At 47.8% G+C, this 26,778-nt stretch overlaps 1 protein-coding gene across 3 annotated transcripts in view; it reads left to right on the top strand.

Annotated features, from left to right (window-relative positions):
- The first annotated feature begins 3,428 nt into the window (after positions 1 to 3,428).
- Positions 3,429 to 26,778, top strand: part of LOC144114106 (Golgi-associated plant pathogenesis-related protein 1-like) — a 31,219-nt gene continuing 7,869 nt past the window's right edge. The window contains exon 1 of one of the 3 annotated variants that reach the window (XM_077647588.1): positions 3,429 to 3,951. In XM_077647588.1, the coding sequence (XP_077503714.1) occupies positions 3,912 to 3,951 (40 nt within the window). In that variant the 5' untranslated portion in view covers positions 3,429 to 3,911. Of the gene's footprint in view, positions 3,952 to 20,238; positions 21,989 to 26,778 lie in introns of those variants that run through there. The other 2 variants (XM_077647591.1, XM_077647589.1) reach the window with 2 other exon arrangements.

Here is a 26,778-nt window from a genome sequence, read left to right as displayed (position 1 = left end):
ATACCTATATATAATTAAAAAGGCCACGATGAACCTGTGCGATAAAATTTCGTTTTACTGCCTTTCCGAGCTGCAAAGAAGCACAACTTGCCGAGCGCATCTCATAAAAGAAATGAGACCGCTCTGCTGCCTTTCCGCTTTTTCTTCGCATGGCGATGCACACTGTGCCTTGAGCAGCTTTCCTGGACATCGGCAACTAGCGTCACCTGTTGGCAGCCAGTAGCGAACACGATGTAACACAATGGCGATATTTTAAACTTGTAATGTGAAGAAAACTACAGCGTCCGGAGAGATTCTGCGCGAACAATGGGATTATCACGGCCGACTCTTCCTCCTTGCTGCAAAATCTGGCCTATAATATGCTTTCCGCGCTCACAGCTGTTTCCCATCGTCATAGAAAATTAATAGATGCACCGAACATTCGAAATTCCCGCGATTATTTTGAGTGTTCAGCGCCACGCGGTACGTGGCGGCAACCGTGGAAATTAGAAGCGTTTGTCCAGATTTTCTGGGCTTGAGTATGTACGGTCGCTTCCGCTATTACATGGGAACTTGTTTATTGGTGGTAACGTTTATTCGCCTTGCTTCCCTTGAAAACCTCCGTTAGTGAGTGAGTGAGCGAGTGATCGATCGATCTTTGTCCATAGGCGAAGCTCGCGTTACAAGGAAGTCCCGTGCGCGTAATTAGCCACAGCGTACAATGGGGGTATCTTTTTGCCCGGATGTAATTGCTTCACGTCCGGATAAAACCGCTTCAGTAGACAGCGCTGTGTTTTCGCTACTCCAACTGGAAAATAAGTTCTTTGTTTAACGCGAAGAAGATGGGCTGACACTGCAAGCTGTTCCTGTGGCGAGTCACAGGACGATATTGATTGTGTTGTCTTGGGAGCAAGTACGCCTCATTTAGGAGGCAAAAAAGAAGATAAAACACCGCAAAGATAATTGGACGCGATGCGTGAAGCACCGGTGCACTTCTTAGTGCCACACAAACTCCACATTGGTGCCTCATGGTTGTTTTCATATGTTTGCAACGTGCTCCATTTACATCAGGTTAGAGAGGACCGCCAGTGTTATGGGGAATACACCGCTCTCTTGCCGACAAGATTGATTTACAAATGTTTACCTTTAGAGTTACGGACTGAGCAGGTCACTAATATAGCAACTTCAAATGAAGCTGGATTAGAAGGTGCTTAACATACGGCATTCTGCTTTCTTCATATCTTTTGGCTCATTAGGCATGATTTCCTGCACAGCTCTTTCAGGTAGACCTGCGTTGCACAGACAATCGTAAGTAAAGCTGCAAATGGGCCTAGTTCGTTCATATTCAACTTCGTTAGTGCGCTACTCATGGAAATGAACACTGGACGCAAAAACAACACACACAGACAGGGTGCAAACTATAAACTGATTTTATTACACGGGAAGCTCATTTTATATAGACGGTTGAAAAGAAAAAAAAATGAAGGAACAATCAAACATGGTGGCGTCAGGGTGCTGAGTCAGCTCCTTCTCGTCTGTGATAGATGGGCATGTAGTCTGCCATCTACTACAGTAAGAAGTCGACCTTTTAAGGACATGAAGAAATAACCCAGAACCCGCCGCGCATGCCCATCTACCGCAGACGAGAAGCTAATTCAGCACCATGACGCCACCATGTTTGATTGTTCCTTTTTTTTTCATTCAACCGTTCATATAAAACGAGTTTCCCGCGCAATAAAATCAGTTGATAGCTTGCGCCCTGTCTGTTCGTGTGGTTTTTGCGTCCAGTGTTCTTCCTTTCCATGAGTAGCGCACTAATGAAGTTAATCAGACAATCGTATCTGAAACTGCCAACTTGTGTAACTTCTAGATACGATTGTCTGAGCATGCAAAGAAGCACGTGCTCAAGCAATCGCCTCGTACTGAGTGAATTGGGTGTGTTTCTTTGGATTTATTTTTATGCGTGTTCTTTCTGCCCTTATGTCCTTTGTGCAGCATAAATGTCGCCTTCATTCGATGGGAGGGGCGTATTTTACCTGAAAACAATGAAGTTTGTGAAGTACGTGAGCCGGCGAGCTGCGCGCGGACTGCAGCATTGCCTTTCAGGCGTCGTGCATTCTGAGATTTAGGTCTTCGCTTTGCGCCACTCGCTTGCCACGTATGTTTATTTGTCCTGACGCATCACAGAATAGAGTCGGATAAAAGACACTAAAAACAGAAGTACGGAACTGCGAGACATTTTGAATGGCGCATTTCTTCTGCCGTCTGCAGTTGCGGCTATGGATCGAGGCAAAAAGGTGGTGCCATTCGACGCTGGTTCTTGGAGCATAACGTAATACCACATTCATGTTCGAATGTAAGGTGGCGCACAAACTTAGTTTTTCATGTCTAGTCAGAAAGAAATTGTATTGAGGTAAAAATTGATGGTAACAAAATGTTTTCAAACGATACGATGAGCGTACTTATTGAAACAGCGATGAGGGCATTTTCGGGTAATGAATGGATATATACGTGCTAGCGTCGTAAGAGAGAGGAGATGTTAGTTTGTTTTTGTGCTTGGTAATGCTCATATGCATAAGCCATTTTCGTACCACTCTGACACAATATGAAGGTCGTCTCGAAGTTTACTTTAGAAATTATGGCGGCTAGTCAACTTGAAATGCTTTGAAAAACCACTTGCGAGAAGCGATACAGCCGGGAAGACGATTAATAAAAGTATGCCGTGGGCATAGCATAAATATCTGCGCTAGTCACTAGATACGTAGAGCCTTTACTTTGAGTCGGAAGTGACAATTGTCACGTGCCTAGTGTTTAAACACCGCCCGTGCAAACTACCCGAAATGTCTAAACGACATATAACACAGCGACAGTCGTGTTGATTCATCAGCCTCAAATGGTTCAGGGCCGCGACCCGATGTCGCAAGGTGGCCTTGCGTTCGGGGTAACTAAATAAGCTTATTCCTTTTGTAAGTAACTCCGTTGCAAACGCATGTGGAACCTTGACGTCAAAATAATTATTACTATTATTTAGGCTGTCTTATGAGGGGTAAGCCGGCACAACTAATGTCCCTGTAATCTGAGAGGGACCTTAGGCGAAACTAATCCAGAGCACTCCCTGGCAGTGGGCTCACGGCCTGCAATTGTCAGTATTCATCTTGGAAAATTACCCGTAGTAAAATAATGAGAAGTCTAAAGAAAAACTCAGATAATGGTGTAACGTACGAGTAATATTGCCGTAATTACTGGCGCAGCAATCAAAGCGTTTAATTTCGCTGCTAAGAGCCCATGTTTAGGCTGCCGTTTATCGTGCGCCAATTAGACGCTATAAGATAACTTTGTTTCTGGCGCACTGTTGGGGTTTCCCCACCCTGGGAACTGAAATTTGGTGTTTTCCGCCTGCTCCAGCGTCGCATTTACTCTCACCCGAGCTGGTACACAGAGGAGTCGGCTCTTGCTGCCGCCAGACGCGTGTATGCGGCGCACGTCTTTTTGCCGCAGCCGCCCGAATCAGAAATCGTACGCTATCCGCTTCGGCGCGTTCGCGGCGTGCCGTCCCGTCGAGCATCCATCGGCGCGTTTTCTATTTTGTCGGCGCGCAACTAATGAAGCAAAACAGACGGCCTGGGACGGAGCAAAAACGAAGGGAGCAGACCCAACAAGAGCGGCGCGATTTCAGCCCATTCCTCGAGAGGGCGCAACTTCCGGAAGCCGGCCATCCGCCGGCGAAAGCCGAGCAGACCGAGCCCCGAACCGCGGCTGCGACGCGACGTGCAAGATATCTGCTTGCTCCCTGGCTGCGCAAAGCAGAGTAGTGTCAGCCGCGGCTCAGTGCTGGTCAGCCGTGGGCGCGGTGGTGCTGCGACCAGCGAGGGACCGAAGCTCTGGTTGTCACCGTCTGGAGAGGGAACACGCCTCCTACCTGACCAATCACAATGGGGCAATGCTGCCGAAAAGAAGCGCCACGCGGCGGCCGTGAGTACCACGAACGGCGGCGATGCCAGGTGGTGAACAGCCGCCTTGAAACCGAGCTGTCGTTTGCACGCGCTTGTGAATTAACGCTGGGCAGCTTGCCATATCCGCTTGACGTTGTTATACAACGGCCGAATAAGTTACCTTTTTCCTGTACACGTGATTTTCATAAAGTGGCCGTCATACTGTCTGTAGAGAAGGGAGAAGTCTTGCGCCGAATTTTTTCTAAACCTCCTGTTGTCAGTGCAGCGTAGTCTGTGCATTTCACGTTATTAATCTCAAAGTAGTCTTGTTTTTGTACGCACACTAGAAGTTGTTGATTCTGTCACCATGTGCGGCTGCGTGCTAGTTCAGCGTCCCAGCATCACGTTTCACTAAGGAGGGGGGAAACGCGATGCTGCGTCCTAATCTGTCCCGCACGTATTTACTCTCTCGGCGTTAATCACTGCGCCGCGCGTTTTATCTTCGGTGATCATATGTCACCGCGGCCCACTTGTTGCCCCCTGGTTGCGACGTAGTTGCTTGGCCCGTTGCTCTTGCGCCGCACAACTTTACGTGAGACTGCATACGCCCGAAAAAAAAAAACTGCATCGCTAGAGATTTACTCAAGCGCGAAGTTCGCAAGTTTCAAGGTTAAAGTTTCGAGCTGCTTGATAAGCACATCATACTCTCAAGAGTCACGGCAAGTGGGAGAGGGGTATTACAGTAAATTAAAGCAGTTGACACAGTGCCAGTATAGCTGGCCACAAATAATGTAAGATATAGTTCATTGTGGTTAGTGACATAATGATAATATAAAGGTACAATTATATCATTACTAATCGTCACACTCAGCGAAAAACGCCAAGATCTCGTGACTTTACTGGAATATACAACTAGTCCACCGTAAATTGCGCAGTATAATAAATAAATAAACCTTTAAAATACTAAATTACCGACTATGTTTAATTAACAACAAGTTAATCATACTCGTGGTTAAAACGTGTGGTGGCAGTCATGAAAGGACCTGAGCAGACTCAGGGTCCTAAAAGAAGTCTAAAACCTTTTTTTATGAAGTCAGGGTTGAAGCTGCAGTCCCTCTAGAGTTGGAAAGCTGATCGAAAATGTACGAAATAAATCGTTGAAAGAGTGCAGGGTACAGCGGCGAAAAAAAAATACGAGATATACATTGTTACTACACACGCGCCTTTCGAAATGTGCCGAAAATTTCTGCTGGCTACTTAATTTTATTCGAGACCGGTTGTTGTTTGCGCGTTGGTATCCCGTATCGGTTCACAAGTCGAGCGCTTTGTGAGGCGGCTGCCCGTATACATATCTAGGCGTCTTTGTATCATGTTTATGGGCTCTGGGGTGGGCAGCATACCGGGCCCCTTACATCATCGAAACGCCACACATAGAAGAAAGGGAGAGCGGGGCTTTCTGAGGGCGGCGCAGTTGAGGCATTGAGGCGAGCGTCACGTAGCGCCCTGTGGACATTCTTCAGGCGCAATAATAACTACACCCACCAGCCGGCCCCGCAATACCGCCATAAGCTCATGCAAGTGTCTGTGTGCAGAGGAGCGCAGCCGGCGAAACGCGAACGAACGTTGTTCAGGCGAGAGGCCGGGTTAGATAAGGTTGAAGATAGCGGCGCCTTTTGCACGGCTGCGCACAGTTCTCGAGCCGAGTTCCTCGTTTAATGCCGGCGGATTTCCTGCGCGCGTGCAAATAAACACCGGCCTCAGCTCCGGCGCGCCGCTCGGCTACGCGGGCTGCTCTTCCCCGAGCGCACAGGACAGGCCGACTTTTCTGCGAGACGAGCGCCAGTCGTGACTCTTTCAGTATTGCACTTTGCTACGCTATGCGCCGCCGAAGCGCCACCGACGCTCTGCGGAGGGAACGCGAACGCAGAGTAAGGAAACGATCGACAGCTGCGTATGCTTCATAGTATCGACCAAGCAATGTGGATAAACATATGGACGTCCTTGAGCGCGAGCGCAAAGGAAGGGCACACGCTTCAGGAGGCGCTCAATTTAGAGGTATCCCCCGGGTAGCTTTCGCCCGCGCTTGGTACGGGCCAATTTTTTGAAGAACTTCTTTCCCGGGAATGAAGCAGTTACTGCGTGCAACTCCGGGGAATTTCCAGCGAACGTTTTTCTTTTGTAGGGCGATTCTTAGCAACCAATTAGTTGTTTTTTCGTACGTGCATTGCACGGCCTTGTAACTTCTGTCCAGAAGAGGAAAAAAACAAGACTGTCTCCCTTCCACGCGAAAGTGTTGGTCAGGGGCTGCAATACAGCAGCGAGGCACGACGGCGCCTTTAGGAGAGATCCGGGGCGCTTCGCAGTCTCCGGGAGAATCCCACGGCTCAGCATTGTAGGGGGCCGCCGTGGCGACGCGCTATCGACCTCGTCTCGAGCGTCGCGTACCGGGCTGGGTCAGTGGCCTTCGCCTTGAGCGAGCTATTCCGCGAGCCGTTCGTAGAAAGAGCCATTTACTTTAATACTTTTAAAAAGAGGAGATGCAAGAAGAGTACAAGGACCATGAGCCCGTTCGTATACACTGTCTAAGAAAAAGGAAACATACAAAAAAAAACTCGCGGCAAAAGAAGGTATACGAAAGGCTTTTCACACTGCGCTTGCTAAATTGATGCGAAGGCAGACTTCCTACGTCGTTCGTGCATTAGTTATTTATTTCGCTCGACAGAAAGGGTGGAAGGCACACACGCCCGCAACGTTACTTATTAAAGGTACGGTGCCGTCATCCGTTGCATGAATCCGCTTTTGCCGTAATGAACGTTCGGGACTGCAAAGTGCATTGAACTGAGATAAAAGAAAGGCCAAATACAGCCAGATAGCTTCGTAGACAGCTAAGCTTGCATAAAACGCTGAAGCTAAATGCAGCATCATGCGTCTCGTTCACTATCTCTTCGAGTTCCCCTCTTCGCTTCACATTATCGGCCGGTGATGCGGATATGTCCTCGGCGCAGTCTGGGACGCTCTGTGCCTGAAGTGTTTGTTAAGACTTCGCTGATTCTTGCATCATGTATTGCGCTCTGAAAATCTCATCTCACGCCCATGTCGTTAAAAAAGTACTGCTATGTGTTTATAAAAGCACGTAAGGTGCGTTTAATATCACTGTTTGTTAACAATGCCGAGAGTAAGTTGTTTTTCGCACATGTTCGCATTAAGCCACAAAGAATTCATGTACTGGCCAATAATATCAGCTACATTCCTGTAAGAAATGCTTTAATGGTAACTTGCCTAAACTTCTCGGTCAGCTTACGTAATAAAATGACTGGTGAATACCGCTGTCTGCAATCGCGGATATTGAGCGACGAAACAACAAAACATATTTCGTGTTATTCCGGATACAGGAGAGATGTCAAGCTTTATTTCACGTTTAATTTATTCTGCACATCTTGCACACCTTCTTCGCCTTTCGATTGGACAGCGCACAGAGTGAAGCGTTTGAGTGAGCAGTCTCGACTACGCACTAATATTTGTTTGGACTGTAACTAGCGACTTATCTGTTGCAGCTATGACTGTTATGCGTCAAGCTGCAGCGTGCAATTCAGTGCAAGTGCTAATTTTGCACTGAATGTATGCATTATATTATGTAGGTTCATTTGGCGATGTTGGCAATAGTTGTACTCAGCCTCTCCGCAACAATCATTTGTTTACTCACGGTAGGGAAGTGACATCAGTCGAAATGAAGCCCTCAGAACAGTTAAGCGCCGACATTGGCACGCTTTGAACAAATCGATTACAAGACAGCCTTTCCCGCTAAATAGCTTCGGATAGGCGCAAGTCTAATATATTCATCACCTAGTAACAACGAACAAAGAACGCAAAAAAAGCGTGCGCTCAGCAGACGGATACAAGATTACGGATAGGAAGGAGCATGGAAATGATGCATTAAGTATCAATACAATGTCATTTTAATATAGGACAGGTATCATAGCTCTTAGAGCTGTCCTTTTATCTTGTGGGTCAGTTTGCGACCGCTGCACTTTTTCTATCGTGAAATGATACTCGTCTGGGCTATACATGCACTGTCGAGCTTAGAACACGCTCAGAACACTTGTGTTCTGTGCACAGCGCAAATTGTGTTCTGGCGCGTAAGGGTGCCAGCGTGATACGAATGTTCGATGGTGAATTAACGCACACACGCACATTCGAGGTTGGTAGGTTTTGGCTCTATGGGGTTTAACGTCCCAAAGAGACCCAGGCTATGAGGGGCGCCGTAGTGGAGGGCTCCGGATAATTTCGATCACCATGGGTTCTTTAACGTGCACTGACATCACACAGCAAACGGCCCTCTAGCATTTCGCCTGTATCGAAATACGACCGCCACGTCCGAGATCCAACCCAGGTCTTTTGAGTCAGCAGCCAAGCGCCATAATCACTGAGCCACCGTGGCGGCTACATTCGAGGTTTAGATGGCTTAAATAATGCCAGTGAAAAGGGACAGGACTACGCCACAGTGTTTTACAGGTTGAATAAGGAATCATGCCAAATTTTTGGGTTCAGCTTCCGCAAAATACCCCCACTGAATTGAGACCAGCGACCGGCCTACAAACGCCAAACCAAATACGCTCGTCACAGCGTGGGTGTTTTCAAGACGTTTTCAAACATCAAGCAGTACTAGACTCGACAGCTCGACAGCTAAATCGCTGAAAGCTACGCATTAGCACACAGCGTGTTCTGTCCATACACGCTGGCTAAAAAGCAATCTTTTCAACCGCTTGCTGCTTGCTAAATGAAACAATTGTGACGTTTTCATTTCGAATAAGGATATTCAAATTTTTACTGAGGACAACTGAAAGCGTAACAGTTGCTATGACAAGAAACAAACAATGATGTTTATTTGCATGTCCTTGCTGTCTGTTTCACACCGCAGCTGTTTCCTGCGCTTACAGTGAAACGTCAAGATGCAGCAACAGGCATCCTCGCTCAATCCACGGGAGTGAGTAAAATAAGAAGGCGAAATTTACGAACAAAAATCTGCCCACACGCGAGGCACTTATGCGGATGAGCGTGTTGTCAGCAGCGGGTGGCCTTCCTGTATTTAGGTTGTCGCGTCGGGAGTCGAGAGGGTCACCAAACCTGTCAACTACGCATCCCGCCGCCCGTCACGCCCTAATGGGCTACCCGAGGACAGCGCCCTGCCACGGTTCACGGAACCCGTGCAGGTCCGGGCCAACGCCACCTGTATACTGCACTGACATTATAGAGAAGCCCAATGGCTGTTTAAAAGCTATTAGTTTTTCCCAACTTGTCGACCGTGCGCATCTCACCGGGCGCATCAGTGTGAAATCCTTACGGCGTGAATTTTCGTCCAATATTCCATACACGGGGCAAAACTGCAGGCTCGAGTCGAAGGGAGAATTGAAGTGGTGTGCGCTGGAAGTGCATTCGAGCATAGCGCTTAACCATGCCGTCCCGCCGTTGACGAACGTTAGGCATATTCCTCCTGCCCTCTGTCTTCTAAAACTGTACCTCTCACTTTTGGTCTACTGGAAACGCATGCAGCCACGAAATCACTATAAACGCATCTCGTTTGCTGCAGTGCGGCGCATATATTGAAATTTATGAAATCACATTTATAGTTTAGTCCAATCAATGGCATTCCGATAATTGTTACCCGACTCCCCATTGCGAAACCGGCTCTCTTCAACAAATGGCTCTGCTCGCCCGCTTGTTGGCACCCAAATGGAAGCTACGCCCCAGCGCCCTCACTGTGGAGTCCAGGCTGCGCCATCGTAGCGCTGTTTATGCGCGGAGCCTTCTGCGCTGCGCCTTTGTTGAAACACTTGCATTTTCTCCGCGGCGCAGCCTGTCAGGAAAAACGCTAAGGCGCCCGTGTGCTGTGTGATGTCAGTGCACGTTAAAGATCCCCAGGTGGTCGAAATTATTCCGCAGCCCTCCACTACGGCACCTCTTCTTCCTTTCTTCTTTCACTCCCTCTTTTATCCCTTCCCTTACGGCGCGGTTCAGGTGTCCAACGATATATGAGACAGATACTGCGCCATTTCCTTTTCCCCCAAAACCAATTATTATTATTATTATCAGCCTGTCCTTTAAGCGTGGTACAACGCAGTGCGAAAAATTCCAAGACGGCGAGCCAAAGCATATGCGAATCGCTGATACGGGGTTAGTACTGCGCGTGCTGCAGTCTGCGCAGCGACGACCGATATCGCATTTACTACGGGCGGATGTAAACGCGTCCTGCAGCCACAGATAAATCTCAAGGTGACCGCGTAGCACAGCGGGAAGGGTTTCCGCTCAGGCCGCTACACCCTTCAGCTGACTCCACTTGCTGCAGGCCATAATGGCGTTTCATCGTCATGCGGAAACTCCTAAAATATGCGTTAACTGAGGAGAATGGAAAGCCGAATTGAGGTTCTTGATTTGACTCGGAAAAGGGACGTACAAAATGGCGGCGACGAACAAGAAGTGGTACCGCTTCTCGAGTCGTGTATTATTTTAAAGGGGAGAGACGGAATAGTAGCCTCCTATTCGCTTCTGTGATAAAAAACCAAGTGCAATATACTTGATGGCACAGACGGGGACATTTATCTGTATTTATTTTTGTCCCACTGCAGTAATTGTATTCTAAAGATGGAAGCCCTGAGTGCTTAGTATAGTGCTTAGCTCTTTTATGAACGCCCCGTTATTGTCAACGTTCTTTTTCTAACTATAGTTAATTAGTTTTTGTGGTATACAATCTAGGGCGGTGCGAACATTGGGAATTTTCGAATAGAGAATCGAATATCCTTCTATTTGATTGCATAAACGAATGAAATAGTGCGTATTGAAAATTATTCGGAACGAATTGAATCCGTTGTCAAGTTTTCGACTAATTTTTGTATAGTTCGCACGAAGTTCGAATAGGGCACGCCGTACTTTTTTTCCCCGAATACCGTTTCAAATATAAGGCCCACTCCGACGCCCCACAACATGCTGCCGCGAGCTGTCTTCGCGGAAGGGCCGGTTCAGCGCAGCGACCAGGCCCTGTTCATGTGGCCGCGTTCATATTTATCATACATACGGCCTTCGAGGCTCGACGACGAGACTAGGTTCAGCTAGGCTTAGCAATTCCTGTATACACGCCTGATCGATATCAGAGGCCATGGCTCAAACACTTGTCACTCTCGTCAACACAGATTTCACGCTAGTTTGTTCAGTGTCGTAATCTGTACCAAAAGGTAATTTTCTTATGCGCATGGCATCATGGGCGCGGAGTTAATACACTGGTTTCGTGTTCCGTTTCGCTAGTGGAGATAAGGGTTAGTTTTTCAACCGCTTCAAGCTTTGACTTCTTTACTTGTGCGTCGCCGCTGTCGCGTCGCTGTTTCGAATATATTCGTTTTATACGAATATTCGCACAAGTAGCGAATAATCTCGCAAATATTCTATTCGCATTCGATTCGGTTTTGGAAAAGCACTACTCGCTCATCCCTGATAACATGGCGTAAATTGAGTGACCAGGGATACACGCACGCTTAACGATAACGATGATCAGCGCTTGTCGTCGCAGTGAAAATAGAAAAAAAAACATGGCAAAGAAACGATCGCACCGAATTTCGTGCGCTGAACTATGACAGCGACGCCACTGTGCAAACCTTCGGTGCGACTCCTGCAGACGTTAGCCTCTTCTAACCAGAATTTGCCATACCGCGTGCAAAGGAAATTTAATTGTTCCGGCATCTGCCAGTTATTTTGCTAAAGAAGCGAAAAAAGGTGCTTTTAACAAAATTGTTATCCTAAAAAGGGATTTGCAGACAAATACTGATATTAACAGACTAAACACAGCTAAGTTAAAAAGAGAACAAAGGCACACACAACCTGCGCCTGACCTGCTTTGTGTGTGCCTTTGTTCTCTTCGTTTAATTGAGCTATTTTCCATCCGTTACCTTCGGCAATGAACCAACTAGCCCTGATCGAAATTTTAAATAAGGAAAATGAACAGCAGATCGCAAGCTGAAAAAAAGAAACACGTTTGTTTTAAGGCGTTTTCATTACCCGTGTTCACGAGCAGTGCCGCTCAGTATTTCAGTTGGTGCGAAAACTAAGATAAAGAAGCTGTACTTCTTGTTTACGCGCAGGTGACTTTTGAACGCTGCGGCAAAAGGAGATCGGCTAATCCTCGCAGTCTAGGTCGCTAGTGGTTCACAATTCAAGCAAGCACCGCTGGCACCCTTTTATCTACCCTGGCTGTATCCTCGCAGTCTAGGTCGCTAGTGGTTCACAATTCAAGCAAGCACCGCTGGCACCCTTTTATCTACCCTGGCTGTATCCTCGCAGTCTAGGTCGCTAGTGGTTCACAATTCAAGCAAGCACCGCTGGCACCCTTTTATCTACCCTGGCTGTATCCTCGCAGTCTAGGTCGCTAGTGGTTCACAATTCAAGCAAGCACCGCTGGCACCCTTTTATCTACCCTGGCTGTATGCCAGCTCTCAGAGCACAAAGTCCACCCGCGACGTCTGAGCGTACGATGCTCCAGTTCCATGTTATGTCTAGAATTCGCGACAACTGGCTAAAAGGGGTCGATGATACTCTCTGCCTCGCAACCTAAAACAATGGCGCCGCACGAAAGCGCTGACGAAAGCGGAGGCGCTAGCGGGAGCTCACCGTTCAAAGGGTGTAGCCCTCTTTCTCTTACAGAACACCGCACGAAACGCAAGACAATTGAGCCAAATTGGGGGTGGAGGAGATAGAAACACGAAAGGTGCAACCATGGACGCTCCCAGGCGAGCAAGAAAGGCGAGGACGCTTCACATCCAAAAGGCCAAGCGAACGAGGACTAACGAGAGAGTAGGTCGATTCACATGATCACCGCTCATTTTTCTGCGCGGTATGTTAGAATAAAACGATGGGCGTAAGGCAGCCGCTAAAGCGCTAAACAATGTTACTACCATGTTGTTGCGAATAAGACAGGCATGTGTCCAAGGGGGGGGGTCTCTCCCCGAAATCAAGTTCAGCATCCTCCCCACCCTGTTCTCTCTGCTGTGCTTAGTCAGCTGCCCCTCCACCCGCCAGCCAGAAGAAATTACCTCGGGCCCCTCCCTAAAAAAAGTCCTGGTTATGCGCCTGGAATGAGATGATGATCATTGTGGCCGTTGCCGTTGACGTTAGCCGAGATGCGTCTGCTGCAGGATAAATGCTTCTCCCACTGTTCTCTAATCTGCCCTGTCTGCGCTAGCCACGGCCACCCTATCCCGCTTGAACCGGGATAGGGTGGCATCTGAGGCAGTTCATTAAGTTGAAATATCACCGGTTGTGCAGAGATTTTGTAATCAGGGCGTACAGGAAGCCTATGTAAATATGCTAGGAAGCAATCTGCAGGTACTGCGCAACTATCGTAGTTATCCACAGGAGCAGTAGAACAGTGCCAATTAGAAAGGGTGTCAGAGAGGGAGACAAAATCTCTCAATTGCTATCTACTTACGAAGGGCATTACGAAGAGCACTCAGAGGGTTAATTTGCAAATAAATAGATTCAAGAGTTTAATGATCCTTGCATTACTGACCTCTTGAGAGAGGTTACCAAGAGTAGAAAACTGAGGTAGTTGGTTCATTCTTCTTGGTTTTAGTTGACAGTCAGTTTTAATTTGACAGTGAGTTTTAGTTGACAGTCAGCCTCGTCTACGTTCTGTGTGTTCCTTTCTGTGTCTGCGTTTTGGTTTTTTTCGGCTGTTCCCACCAAGAAGATTACCAAGAGCAAATGAGAGAGCTTGCTGTAAGAGGGGAGCCAAGGAGAAAATTGATAGGGGTGACTTAAAAGGGGGGAAAAAGGCAGCGCGGGTTAGAAAACAGATCGCAGCAGGTTAAATTCTAGCGTAAATAAAGAGGAGGAAATTTACGGGTTTATGGGTTTACGGGGGTGGTTTAATGCCTCAAAGCTACTCAGGCTATGAGGGACGCCGTAGTGGAGGGCTCCGGAAATTTCGACCCACTGGGGTTCTTTAACGTGCACTGACATCGCACAGTACACGGGCCTCTAGTATTTCGCCTCCATCGAAATTCGACCACCACGGCCAGTATCGAACCCGCGCCTTTCGGGTCAGCAGCCGGGCGTCAAGAGGAGGAAATTAAATGGCGATTAAACCAGTGTTTATGCGGATGACCAGCACTTTCTGGCCCACATTGTGCTTTTGCAACTGTTGCATTTGCCTCGAACGTTGCTGCCACGCATGGGTGACGACTGCGTTTTTGTTTTGGGAGGGTTACAACGAGTGCTTTATGGCGGGATAAACGCGTAAGCACGTCGTGCAGCTTGTCGCGCAGCGTATTTGCGGGCAGCAGCACGAGAGCGCTCTTTTCGACCCGCGGCACGTTTGTGGCTCTGCGCTCCCGCATACGTGTAGCGCTAAGGGTACGACGTTCCGTATTGGATGCGTCCGCGTATCTCCAGCAAGGCGACTGATTTGTTACGTTGACGCTATCGGCTTTGTGATACCGCGGTGACTGATTACAGCGCATGCGTAGGATGCTGACTCGTTGGTCCTCGGCGCGTGCGGCGGACTCACCATCTGCATACGTGGACGGGCTGTCCACACATACGCTCCTCTTGAGGCTTCCTCCTCTCGCTTGCGCCTGCGGCCCGTCCTGCGTATGTGCGGAGGCTTCGTGTTGACAGCGACTACTACTACGGATAGGCCTGGAACCTCCTTCGCCTTAACAGCTAGCGCTGTAAAGCGGAGTTGGACGGGACATGCAGTGCGGATAACAGATAACCGATGCCCTGCTAGCGTAACAGAGCGGATTCTATGAGAATCGAGACATAGCGGGGGGCAGTCGAAAGCCAGGCTGGGGAGGTGAGATTTGAAATTCGCGAGTGAGATATGGGATGATGTTCGGCTTCCTTCAAGACAGGTGTCAGTAACGCCACACGTATGGGAGTTAGTTTCTGGCAGACAGCTACTGCCTAAGCGCTGATATTTGGTTTTAGACTGGCCAGTCATTTCCGTTAACGGGATTTCTCACGAACGATTGCTGGGGGGAATGCGCACAGAGAAAATGAACTGATGTCCTGTGCGCTTTCCGAATGCAGTCCTTAAATGTACGCACAAAAAATAGAAACAGAAAGAGGGGACGTCAGGCGACTCTTAAGCATTTGTAAGGTGCATATGTCCCGTCCTGTGGGCGATGTGGATGGTTCAACGCTGCATACTTCTCGAGGTTGACGGCACAGCGCTGCCGATTCTCTGGTTCGTGGATTTAGAATCTAGTTCCTGCTCTTATTTTTCACTCAGAATGCCGTCTGAAAAACAACGGGTGCTGCTTAAGCGTCGTTATCACAGATCACTTTCTTTTTATCAGGATTGCTGTGAAAAGTAATGAGACGAATTGAAAGGCAGAAAGGCCTGCTGCGAGACGACGTGCTTAGAATATTGCCTATTTTCGGGTTTACTTTTTTTTCTTCAGAATTTGGGGAGTAACAATATGGGTCTGGTGTTTCTCGTTCAAATTTTGGTACAAATAAGGTTAAGAAAAAGCTTCATAAGTTTTTTTTTTACTTCGAGTATGTTTTTCTATTTATTTATTCCATGTCTTGCATATTCAATTTTATCTGTCTTGTTGATATTTTATCTTATTTAGCGCTGTTCAAAGATGTATTTGTTAACGCATATAAAACTTGAAACATAAGTGTATACAAACGAGGAGTCATCGGCTGCATTTAAAAAGCTTGCGTCTAGTCTTTTTCAGTTCTGCTCACGGAAAGGGGTCAGCTAGTCAACGACTTCTGTTGGGACATGATTGGTTTAGGTTACTGATACGAAATGCTTTACTACTGGCTACGAAGCCAACTAGCTCAACCCCACAGTAATTTGCAATAATAACGTCCTAGAATTGAAGTGTTTGTCAGAAGTCTGGTATTAGTGCAAGCAGCTGGAGACTGGGGGGGGGGGGGGGGCGCTGCCCCCTCTGGAGCAATGCTGGGGAGTCCACCGTCCCTGTTGCGGGACCCCTTGGGTTGCGTCAAGAAACTCTTCACCAAATCAGATGTTGCCTCAAATTCAACAAAAATATTTTAAGCGCGCAGCAGTCATGGAGAACGTTTCTCCCTTTCTTCTTCCTCTCTCACTCTCTCTAACAGCCTTGGAGCGTCGTTACCGTGGTTAGGGCTCATACAACTGTGCTGAGACGCCCGTACAGTACCCGTTGTATGGCCTCGCGCTTCTTCGCGAACTTATCTTCATATTGAGCCTATAGCCATGCGTAACGAGCGTTGAAATAACATTAAAGTAAACAGTGATTACTTAACACCGCTCTGTCTGCTAGTCCCCATGTGGTGCCTTTAGCTTGGTGCTCTCGCAAGCTTTGTTTTCTTGAAAGCGCATTTCCAGGTAGAAGCGGGTTTATTCGAATTTTCAGAAATCAGCTCATGGCGCAAGAGTCGCGTGAAAACGGGTTTTACCCCAAAACGAAAGGCTCTACACCAAGCGAATCACAATCGAACTGCAGTATGCCGCGAATCATTGGGGTACTGTGTGAAAAATCATAAATATGAACGCAAGGGCGGAATTTATCTCCAACATTCTAGGTATATAAGCCATTGTTTGCTCTTATTCTGCAAGAAAATGACGCTGTTCCGCGTCGTGACCCAGAGTTCTTGGAGTATCCAGTTCTTATACGGTGCGTGGGAAATCGCTCTACCGGCACCGTTTTAACGGATGTATGTCCTAGGCTGGCCCGCCCTTTCACGTCGGGCACTGAATCTGCTGGCTATTATTGTAACCAGTGTGAACACCGAGAAGGAGTTTCACTGTTTCGTGCCTGGACTGAAAGGAACGTGTTGCGATTGTGGGCGTAAATATTGAAGAACACGCTTGTATATATTACAGCTGCAGTCGTAAAGAACCACGCAATTGTGTTGCCACTTGTGGTTTGTTACAGCTCCTTTAAAGGCATTGCATATTTCTGTACGAGAAGACTGTTGCTTGAAGCTTGCGAGTGGATATATATATAACCAAACTCCGAATATTGTGCATAGCACCATGAAAACTTCCATAAAGTCCGAATTAATTTCTCGAAAAAGCTGGCTCTGAAACAAACACCGTGTGATATTTCCCAAAAATAAACTACGAAAACACAGAAGTCCTCGCATGTAGAGGCGTTTGGTGCCTTGCCCATCACGCCAAGAAGCATCGGCAGTTGATATGAATGGTTAGAGCCTTGCGTTCCTCCAGCAGCAAGAGATGGCGCCTGCGAAGCAGATATGAGGAGTATTGTTACACTGTGGCAGTACCGAGGAGTAATGTGGCTCGGTAAGTGTCAGTGCGGGATCCAAACTGTTCAGTAAGCCTCTTCCTTGTGCGTAACAAGCATGATAGCTTCCAAGCAAGGGGCCAGATTCGCAAGGACCATTTCATATGTTAGAACCGCGCCTATATTGAAGCTAATTCATCCTTTTACAAGAGTTAATTTGAATGTCGTATGTATCAAAACGACATCGCAGTTGAGTTCTGTATTCAGGATAGTCGCTTTTGGGCTCTTTTGTCGAACCATGCGTGGCTGAACCGCTAAGCCTCACAGTAGGGTCGCTTTGTGGACTTGCAGAAAACTCAAAGAAACGTTAATGTATGCTTACATGTCCAAGCCACAACCGAGCAATTAGGCTGTCTGCGTTGGAGGGCCTTTCATTAATGTTTATCCCAGGTAGTCTTTTACTGTTGTATGGTGGGGCATATAGTCAAGAGACCTATGTGCAGCGCTATCGTATAAAAGGTAACATTCACCAAGATTGCAGTACAGTGTCGTTTTCTCGTTAGACGCTCGCCAATATGCGACCTCCACCGCCGGTGAACGCAAGTGCAAACTCATGGGCAGCAGCTGCTGAAGTGCCATGGACACCGAGGCGACGCGACTAGTCTTGTTAAAAATTCAAGTGTCGTCCAAGACGAGACGCTACGGAAATTGTACCACTGGAAGACTGCCCTCTGCCGCCTCTGAGCAGTATGTGTGCGGCGCATGCTGAACTAGTTGAGCTCGGATTGTGCCATAGTGGATAAGGGGCGGGGAGGGGGGGGGGGGGGGGAGGGGGTGCGCTCGAAAGGCTGGCGAGGCTCTTCTCCGAGCGCGTGCCTCTCTTTCGCCGACGCCGGCCGCCAAGCCCGCGCCTGACAGGTGGCCGCCGTTGTTGCGGCGCGTGCCTGCGCTGTCGCCCAAAGCGCGCGGAAGGCACGCGGCCAGAACTCGCGGATTGACGCCTCAATTGGAAGAGAAACTGTCGGGGCAAACCGCGCGCTCGAAGCGTGAGCTTTTATCACGAGCAGCTCTGTTAAACGGCGGAAGACGTACTGCGTCACATTCCCCCGCGGTGGAGATCGAACGAGACGGTAGCTTTAATGTGACGGAATGTGGCTCTTTATACGAGTCCTTCCGAGCTGAAGCACTTTTTTTTTAATTGAAGGAATTGAAAGACGCTGCGTTCAGATAAAGTCTGGAATATTCTAATGTAGTTCCCACAAGTGATGGCGCCCTTCCGCCACCGGCCCACTAGTCTGAAAGGCGAAAGACGAGGCTTGACATTACTAAACGACACACTGTATCGGTGGTCGAATGCAAATCGCGTACCCTTCAAATGTTCCTTCACGTCGGAAAACAGACTGACTTCCGGCGGCGCTGTATGAGCGGACCGTAGTAAGCTGGGCTAAGCGAAACAGCCACCCTCATTATCCTACGACGGCATGTATAGAGAGTCCACCGGTGGCGAAAATGCGTCGCCGGTGGTGAGAACACTAGCGAAAGGTGTCATGCTCTTGGGAAAGATGACAGCCGGGACGGACAAACCCATTGAACAGCACTCGCATATCGCAGGCTCTATGACGGGATAAACTTGTCGTGCAACCGAATCAGCTGGGCACGCTTCCAGCAGCGTTCTTATGTTTTACATTCCTCGTCCGATTGCCGCTACGAGATTGCAAAGAGAACTGCAGAGCTGAAATCAACCGATGGTTGCGATGTGTTTTTTTCCAGTTTTTTTTTTTTTTTGCCGCCAAATGCTTTCAGCTCCCATCAATTCCCGCCTAACTGAAGCGAGCATCGTCCGGAAACCGCGCCAAATGTGAGGCCGCACATGAAGACGAATTTTTCTGAAACATTCCGAAATTTTCTGTCGCGATGCATGGTTCCCAGCAGAAAAAAAATACCTACTATGCCATAGCCCCGAGCGCATTTCGCTGCGTTTTTATGGAGGAAAAACGCTAAGGCGCCCGTGTGCTGTGCGATGTCAGTGCACGTTAAAGATCCCCAGGTGGTCGAAATTATTCCGGAGCCCTCCACTACGGCACCTCATTCTTCCTTTCTTCTTTCACTCCCTCACTTATCCCTTCCCTCACGGCGCGGTTCAGGTGTCCAACGATATCTGAGACAGATACTGCGCCATTTCCTTTCCCCCCCAAAAAACAATTATTATTATTATAATCGTGTAGGGATGGAGAAGCAGCGCCTTCTTCTCTTTTCTGTCTTTTTGTGCTGTGGAGTTTCCAACTGAGCAGCAATACGCATTTGCGGCATTCTTTCAGCGGCGATCCCTGTTGAGTTTTGTCCTTGAACAGCTGCCCACACTTCGAGACCAGTGCAGCCTATAGCATGTCCGCCTTTGTACGGAATAACTTACGCGATGGATGTAGCCGCTGTCATGGCAGTACCCGCAAACAGCCGACGTATATTGTATGAACTCTTCTTGGCAGCGTATGCCTGTTGTGATCCGCCTATGAGGGCTTCGAGCTATAAGGAATATAGAGCATTTTGTTTTATATCTTTGCATTCAGCGTTTGTACAATCCGCGTTTCGCAGACTCGTTTGGTGCGTAAACTTTTGCCTACGCACCATCTTCGCTGTTCGATGCATACGTTAACCCAATATTTCTATGCGCTACAAAGCAAGGAAACGAACGAATGAACGCAAAAAGAAACAAACAAACTAAAAAAACACAAAGTAAAGAAGGAACAAAAGCGAAACCTGTTAGGAGGATTGCACTGAGCAAGTGGGCCAACTTCGGGTTCAAAATGAGGATAGCCTTTCCCACGTCTTGTTGAAGACAACTGTCACATCCTTAGCGTCTACGCTTCTTCAGAACTTTGCAGCGAAAAAAACGCTGGAAAATTTAGATAGAGAGTCCGCGCTTGTCGGCTCAAGTCTCGCGGTGGCCCCGCGGCAGCGCTGGCTACACAGACGCCTATAGGGACGCCATACAAAGCGGAGTTGACACTACGTGCCGTCAATCTGATGGCCACCGGGGCACAAAAGCTTTGTGTCGAGGGGTCGTCCAGGCCGGCCACGTGACGACGTTGCGCACTTGAAAAACATCTGCCGCCGCGGAACACCGCCGAGACTCGAGACCGCGCGCAGCGCCCGAACATCGCGGAAGCACGCCTTCCCTCCCCGGCCGACGACGACCGCTCGCTGGGACACGCGAGAAGACGAGCTGCTGGGAAATCGTCGCCCCTTTTAGCTGCCAAGGCACGTAAGCCGCTCTCAGTCCTTGAAGAAGCGCACAATGCATGCGGCGCTTTGTTGCGCAATCGGAAGTCCCATGTCCCGTGGCACACATTTCATTAGTCGACTCACTGAGTCGTCACGGCCGGAAAAGCGCTGAGGTGTTGCTAATATTTCATTATTGCTGTTAAGTGCGAGCCGGATATGCATTGGCGCAAGTGTATGCAGCATTAGCTGTATGCAGTTATCAGGCGCGGAAGGTGCTATTAAAGGGGAAGGGCGGGGAGATGGGGTGCCCTATGCCTCGTGCATTTGTTAGGTTTATTCGCAGCAACAAAAAAGTGGGGCTAGTGTTTTTTTTTCGACACAAAATTGCTAGCTCCGCGAATGAGAGGGACCGAGGGAGGGGGAGGGGGGGGGGTGGCAACTTTTTGTTCCACCATTCTTGTGCCCACTGTGCGGGAATGCTCTATAATAAAGACTGGTGCATAACGCAAGGAAAGTGCAATGCAGCGCTCTGATTCTGTAGCCCAATTCAGTTGTGTGTGTCCATTTCATAGAGTTTCATACCACAAGTTATTAGTATGAAAGACTATGGTTCATTTCATGGCTAACTCGAATTTTAGGAGCTGCTGTTGAACTTAGTTCGACACCAAGTTATTAGACATATTTTCGGCAGACTTGCGCGTTTATGGAGGCACCAGCCAACAGAAGGACGCTTCTGGTTTCCAATTATCTTCTGTTCGGCTCAGTGAGGCATGTTTTCCTTCATTTGGACTGGCAACCCTTTAATCTGTTGATGGGATACGCTGAAAGAAAATTTAAAGACATACTGATCTGCGTGAAAGCTGGATGGCTATATTCCGCTGAAAATTCTTTTACCAAAGGATGACAGGTAGATCTCAGAAACGGCACGGTTCCACTGCAATCATTTTATGCTTTCAGTCGTTTTTTTTTCGTTTTATGCTTCCGGTTGAAGCTCACCGCTTAGTTCTGCGCTGACGTTCATGCCACTCCGTCGCTTAACAGTAGATTGGGGACTTCGCAGCCCAACGACCTTGAGCGCTGCAAGCCAGCGCGAATGATGGTCGGTCACGTGAGAGCGCGTGACACGAAGCGCGGCAGCACGTTGCGATGGCTTGCGACATTTCCAGGGCGGCACAGCATTGTGCTCCGCGTACGTGCATCTCGCAGCGACCGTGAAATAAAACGGCCTCTTCGTTGGGAAACAATTGCCGCGCTTGGAGTCCTTCCAGGAGTTCTTTTGAATCTTCAACTGGTCCCAATGACGTAAGAATTCTAATAAGAGCCGCATCGGTAAGAGCTCAGGTGGATTATCTCTCGGATCATCTGTAAGCCAGCTTGACCGGTGCGCTGTGCCGACCAGCTGGTGCTCAGCTTATTAGTATGCCTCGCTGAGAACGAGGAACCAAACTGGAACTTCCCAGACAGTGTAGGCGCGCACTTGGACCGCAGAGCGGAAGATGACGCGGTTCCTTTCGTATAGCTCTGGTGACGAGGGCTCAGCACACGAGAAGAAGCCGTCGGCGGGGTGAAGCAGCCAACACGGAAGCAACCGCTGTAAGACGGTCACAATGCAGCGAGTGGCAGGTATGTACCCCGAGACTAAGTTTAGCACACCTATCAGTGCAGACAAAGGAAGCTGCTGATCCTCGGACTGTTTTCAGGCGTTTTACCCGAGCGGAACTCGTCGGTGGCGAAAACGTGTATGTGCAGTCTTTACCACCAGAAGGTAGCCGGAACAACGTTTCGTTGGGGCGTGCTTGACACTTTTATATTTTCCTGTCACTGCGACAGAAGTGGAAAATTCACCTCAGAACCGACGACCTCACTTCATCGTCAAGTCAATCTTGCTGACGTCACTCAATCTCAAACTCCTCATTCGAGGGTCTGCTTAAGAGACCTCACCTCATTTTAACATGTTTCATTTTTTTTTTTGCACGAGTTCAATTTTTCGTGTGTTCGTGACACGCTGAGTTTTCTGAATAATTCGCTGATACCACAATTCGATAGACGGCGAGAGCGGAAACGTCTAGAGTACAGCAAGCTAAGAGCAAGTCCTAGCCAAAGGCGGTATGCTAGGCATTCGATTGGTATTGCAAAATTATCATTGTTGGTTGTTGATAAACTGATTGACTTTATTTCAAGAATGTTGAATAAAACACTACCTTAGGTTCTGCGCCATGCTAAAGAATGCATAAAAATTTCAGGACGATTACTTTTTTTTTTCTGATTATATCCGCGAAAATACCGTTTTCTGTTGTGGGGTCAATAATACGAACGATTTTACCGAAGTATCATTGCTGTTTATACCGCGGTCGGTCTATCAACGCCTTATTCTGAAAGTCTTGAATAAAATAATTATTCGCATCTATTACCATGTTAACGAATTCATTGAAACTTCGAATATTACCGAAATTTTAGGCTACTCTGTCTGTTTTTGTGGAGCATGCCTCAAAACGACTCTCTTTCTGCTGTGAAGAGAGGAATGTAAGTACTGGACTGTGCACTCCGGTCTGACGCTGCAGATATGCATCTATATGGCCGCGTCTACATAAAACGCGAGTAACAGCATGGCGAGGATTTCCATAGAGAGCAAAACCTCAATAACTACATGAGGCATATATGATTTAGACAATTTGTTCCATTGGTGCGCAGTTTATTTGTATATTCCAAAGCCCATGCCCATCACATTAATACAGAAATAATTGTCGGTCATGCGCGCGCGCACACACACACACACACACACACACGCACACGCGCACGCACGCACACACACACACGCGCACACACACACACACACACACACACACACACACACACACACACACACACACACACACGCACGCACGCACGCACGCACACACGCACACACGCACACACACACACACACACACACACACACACACACACACACACACACACACACACACACACACGCACGCACGCACGCACGCACGCACGCACGCACGCACGCACGCACACACACACACACACACACACACACACACACACAGCGATGTTTAGGCATATGTTGGTACTACGAAGTTGAAGACTACATTGTGTACGATAAATCCACATTAAACAGTTTTTGAAAGAGAGTTGAGACATCCAGTGCAACTCCCGCGGCCAGTGCAACCTCTTTGTGCCCCAGACGTATGGCGACATGCTGAACTTACAGGTCTTTGGCAGAATTCTGATATGGTTGGGAGGCGGAAACATTATGAAATCACTGGCGTAAACGAGCATGTTTTTAGATAGGTAGGGGGAGGGGGGGGGGGGGGGGGGGGGCGTATCGCACCGAGTCGGATCTGGCTGCGGCCATTTGCTCGGAGGCTAGCAAACGATAAAGCGGGTCTGGTTCCCAGCGTTTGTCAGATTGAAGGGTCACTTAGCTTGCATAGCTACGCGTCCTTGATTCCATAATGGGGCGTATTTGGAAGAACATTGGTAATAGATATCTCTAACCCCTTACTTGTCGCGGTAGAGAGAAGGCAGGGAGAGGGGATTCCTTGCAACAATCGAAGAGTGGGCGGCAGGGGAGCCTCAGTCCACTAGCCAACGTTTCGACACAAGGACTTGTCTTCGCCTGGGTCTTGCCTTCGTTCAGACGAAGACGGAGTCCTCTCGTCGAAACGTTGGCTAGCGGACTGAGGCTCTCTCTCCCCTTCCCCCTCCCCACTGTTAATTTTGTATTGCGTTCTCTTACTTGTCATGTGAATCCCCTAGAACGGTTTAATATCCGTACATTGTGCTCCCCATCTCGCGCCGCAAGCACATGCCCGGTGGTTGTTAATTGTTGTCGAGCGTTTACCTGTTAATTATTGATATGCACCGAGGTGTTGTGCCAGCGCTGAATCTCCCCTTCATCCTTTAGTGCATCTTCAAAGTTGACATTCACACCAGGGGTGTAGTTTTTGTGCATTAGATCTGTATTGTCTGAAGGATCGTCGTGTATGTGAAACCAGATCAAGTTTCACTGTCTTCCTTCGCGTTAGCCCATGGATCAGAGAGAAAAGACGAAGGGTGTCGTGACGCAATAAAAAAAGAACCCTTTCTCAACATAAAAGCATTAAAGAATATGGCCTCTTAATTAGATATCACCGGGCAATGAAAGTAGGAGCGCTTCTCAAAACTAGTATTTAAAGATCTGGAGCAATATTGCGCAAAGCCATGTAACGAAGGAGGTAAGCCCGTAGCAAGTTACTTTACTGTTGCGACAGCGAAAGCCTTTTCTGTTGCGTACTTTGCATGTGAAAGAAAATCTGGTCAGATATGGCGCTCAGCATCAGAAGAATGTCCAGGCAATAACACTCATTCCTCATGTCTCGACTGTATTTAAGTGAAGAACAAAGTGTCAGTGACAACCACCCGCAAAATATCCTATTCTGTTCGTACCGACAACTACAGCATGCGAGATGCCATTTACATCGCGACGCAGCCCCTTGAATATACATTTCGCGTTATTTTGTGCATGAACATTTTTTTCGCCTCATTTCTTTGTAAACAACAAAATGACGCATTCAACGCAGGCGTGAGTAACAATATATATATATATATATATATATATATATATATATATATATATATATATATATATATATATATATATATATATATATATATATATATATATATATATATATATATATATATATATATATATATATATTTTAAATCCACGAGTAAACGGGTAACCTTTTGGCTGAAACGCGTGGCGTCGAGAGGCGAAGCCACGCGCCGTTTTTGTTTAGCTTTTCGGTCTGAATTTCGGTGAAGCGCACAACTCAAATCTGCCTTTTTTTTTCCTGTGTGGGAGCTAGGCGCTCAACATTTCATGAAATTTCCCAGGGCCAGAAGCATACGGAGCGAAATATTCCTGTTTCTTAGCACAGCTGCTTCAGTGCTTTCAGTTTTCATTTTTTTTCTTTCATTTATTTACCTTAACGTCCCTTTCGGGCATTGCATAGGGGGTAAATACAACAAAACAACATTGACACTACATGAACATAAGCAAAAATCGCACTTACATGGTACCCATAGAATAGATAACAGGAAAAAATGCCAGGAGAAACTCAAAATTATTTTTGAAACCTGAGTATTTATACGATAGATATATCGTTACAATAGATGCTACAATAGATAGTTACAGTAGATATACAGACGCAATGCGGATGCGGTACGTGTTCAATTCGACACCCATTTCAGCAATACACGACAAACAAGATTCACTGGGATCTGCGGCGAATGACAACAAAGTTCAGGCTTGTAACAAATTAGGAGTTACTCACCTAGAAAGGAGCGCAGTGAAACTTGAGCATTTGGCCGCAGAATCTCGCGTCCGCTAGTTGTGTCAGCCTTTAAGTAGGCGAGTGTGGTTCTCCCGCCACACCCAGCAGGAGTAGGGGTCGCTGTAGGAAAGGCAAGTTGTAGCCAGTTTAAGCATGTAAGCTGGCGTGGTCTCTTGAGTTGCTCTTGAGGCCTTCACACCTTACGCATTTAGCGATTAGTAGATGTGGCATCATTAGTACCTGCGAGCGGGATCTTAACTGTCCAGTGTTTAAAAGAACATTTCTTCTTCATTACATATCTTAGGTCACAAAAAAACTTGCTTTCATTTAAACTCGCGTCTAATCACAAACAGCATCGCTGTGGCAAAAAAACAACAAACGAAAATGGACAGCACTAAATCTACTAAAGCAATATTGCTAGAAAAAAAGCTGTACTGCTGCACGTGGCTGTCACTGGTATCATCTCTCAATTTTCTGCCCGAGGTTGCTTCCATTTTCCCCACCTCCTTTGTGCACAGCCTTGCTTCCAATGCACAGCATTCAATTTCTTCTTTCTTACTTTGCGCCATCGCCGTTTCATATTTCTCGCGGCGAGGCAACCCCTTCATGAAGGGCCCATTGGCTGATAAGATTATGGGCTCTAACGTGAGTGAACACCCATATTGCAGGTGTGATGTAGGATATTTATCTTCTGCCGTATATAGCTCTAGCGGTCATGTCCCCCGTGACGTCGTAATCGCAACCTGACGCGGCTGCAGGAAATAGACACCGCTCGTCACAGCCTTGCTCCACACTTACACTGAAGCGCGGCAGTCAGGTATGCGTGGCGTATTACGCTTATACGGGCCCCGTACGACGCCACACACATACGTAAATGATATGTGGTTACAGCTGATAGGGTCGAACTGCACAGTATGACAACCAGTCAAGCAAAGCGTAATATTTGTGGTCAATTTTAAGAATGGTCTGTTTTTTATTTTAATAACGAGGCTCTGAATTTGCGGGAACCCAGTGTAGAGGCTCACTAACACCCGAGGCGAGCTAAGCTGGAGTTCAGTAGCGGCGCTAACCCTGAGTTGAGTCGGCTTC

Source organism: Amblyomma americanum, chromosome 1 (assembly GCF_052857255.1).
Source record: "Amblyomma americanum isolate KBUSLIRL-KWMA chromosome 1, ASM5285725v1, whole genome shotgun sequence".
In the NCBI taxonomy this organism is placed as follows: Eukaryota; Metazoa; Arthropoda; class Arachnida; order Ixodida; family Ixodidae; genus Amblyomma; species Amblyomma americanum.
This window is presented reverse-complemented; position numbering and strand designations above follow the sequence as displayed.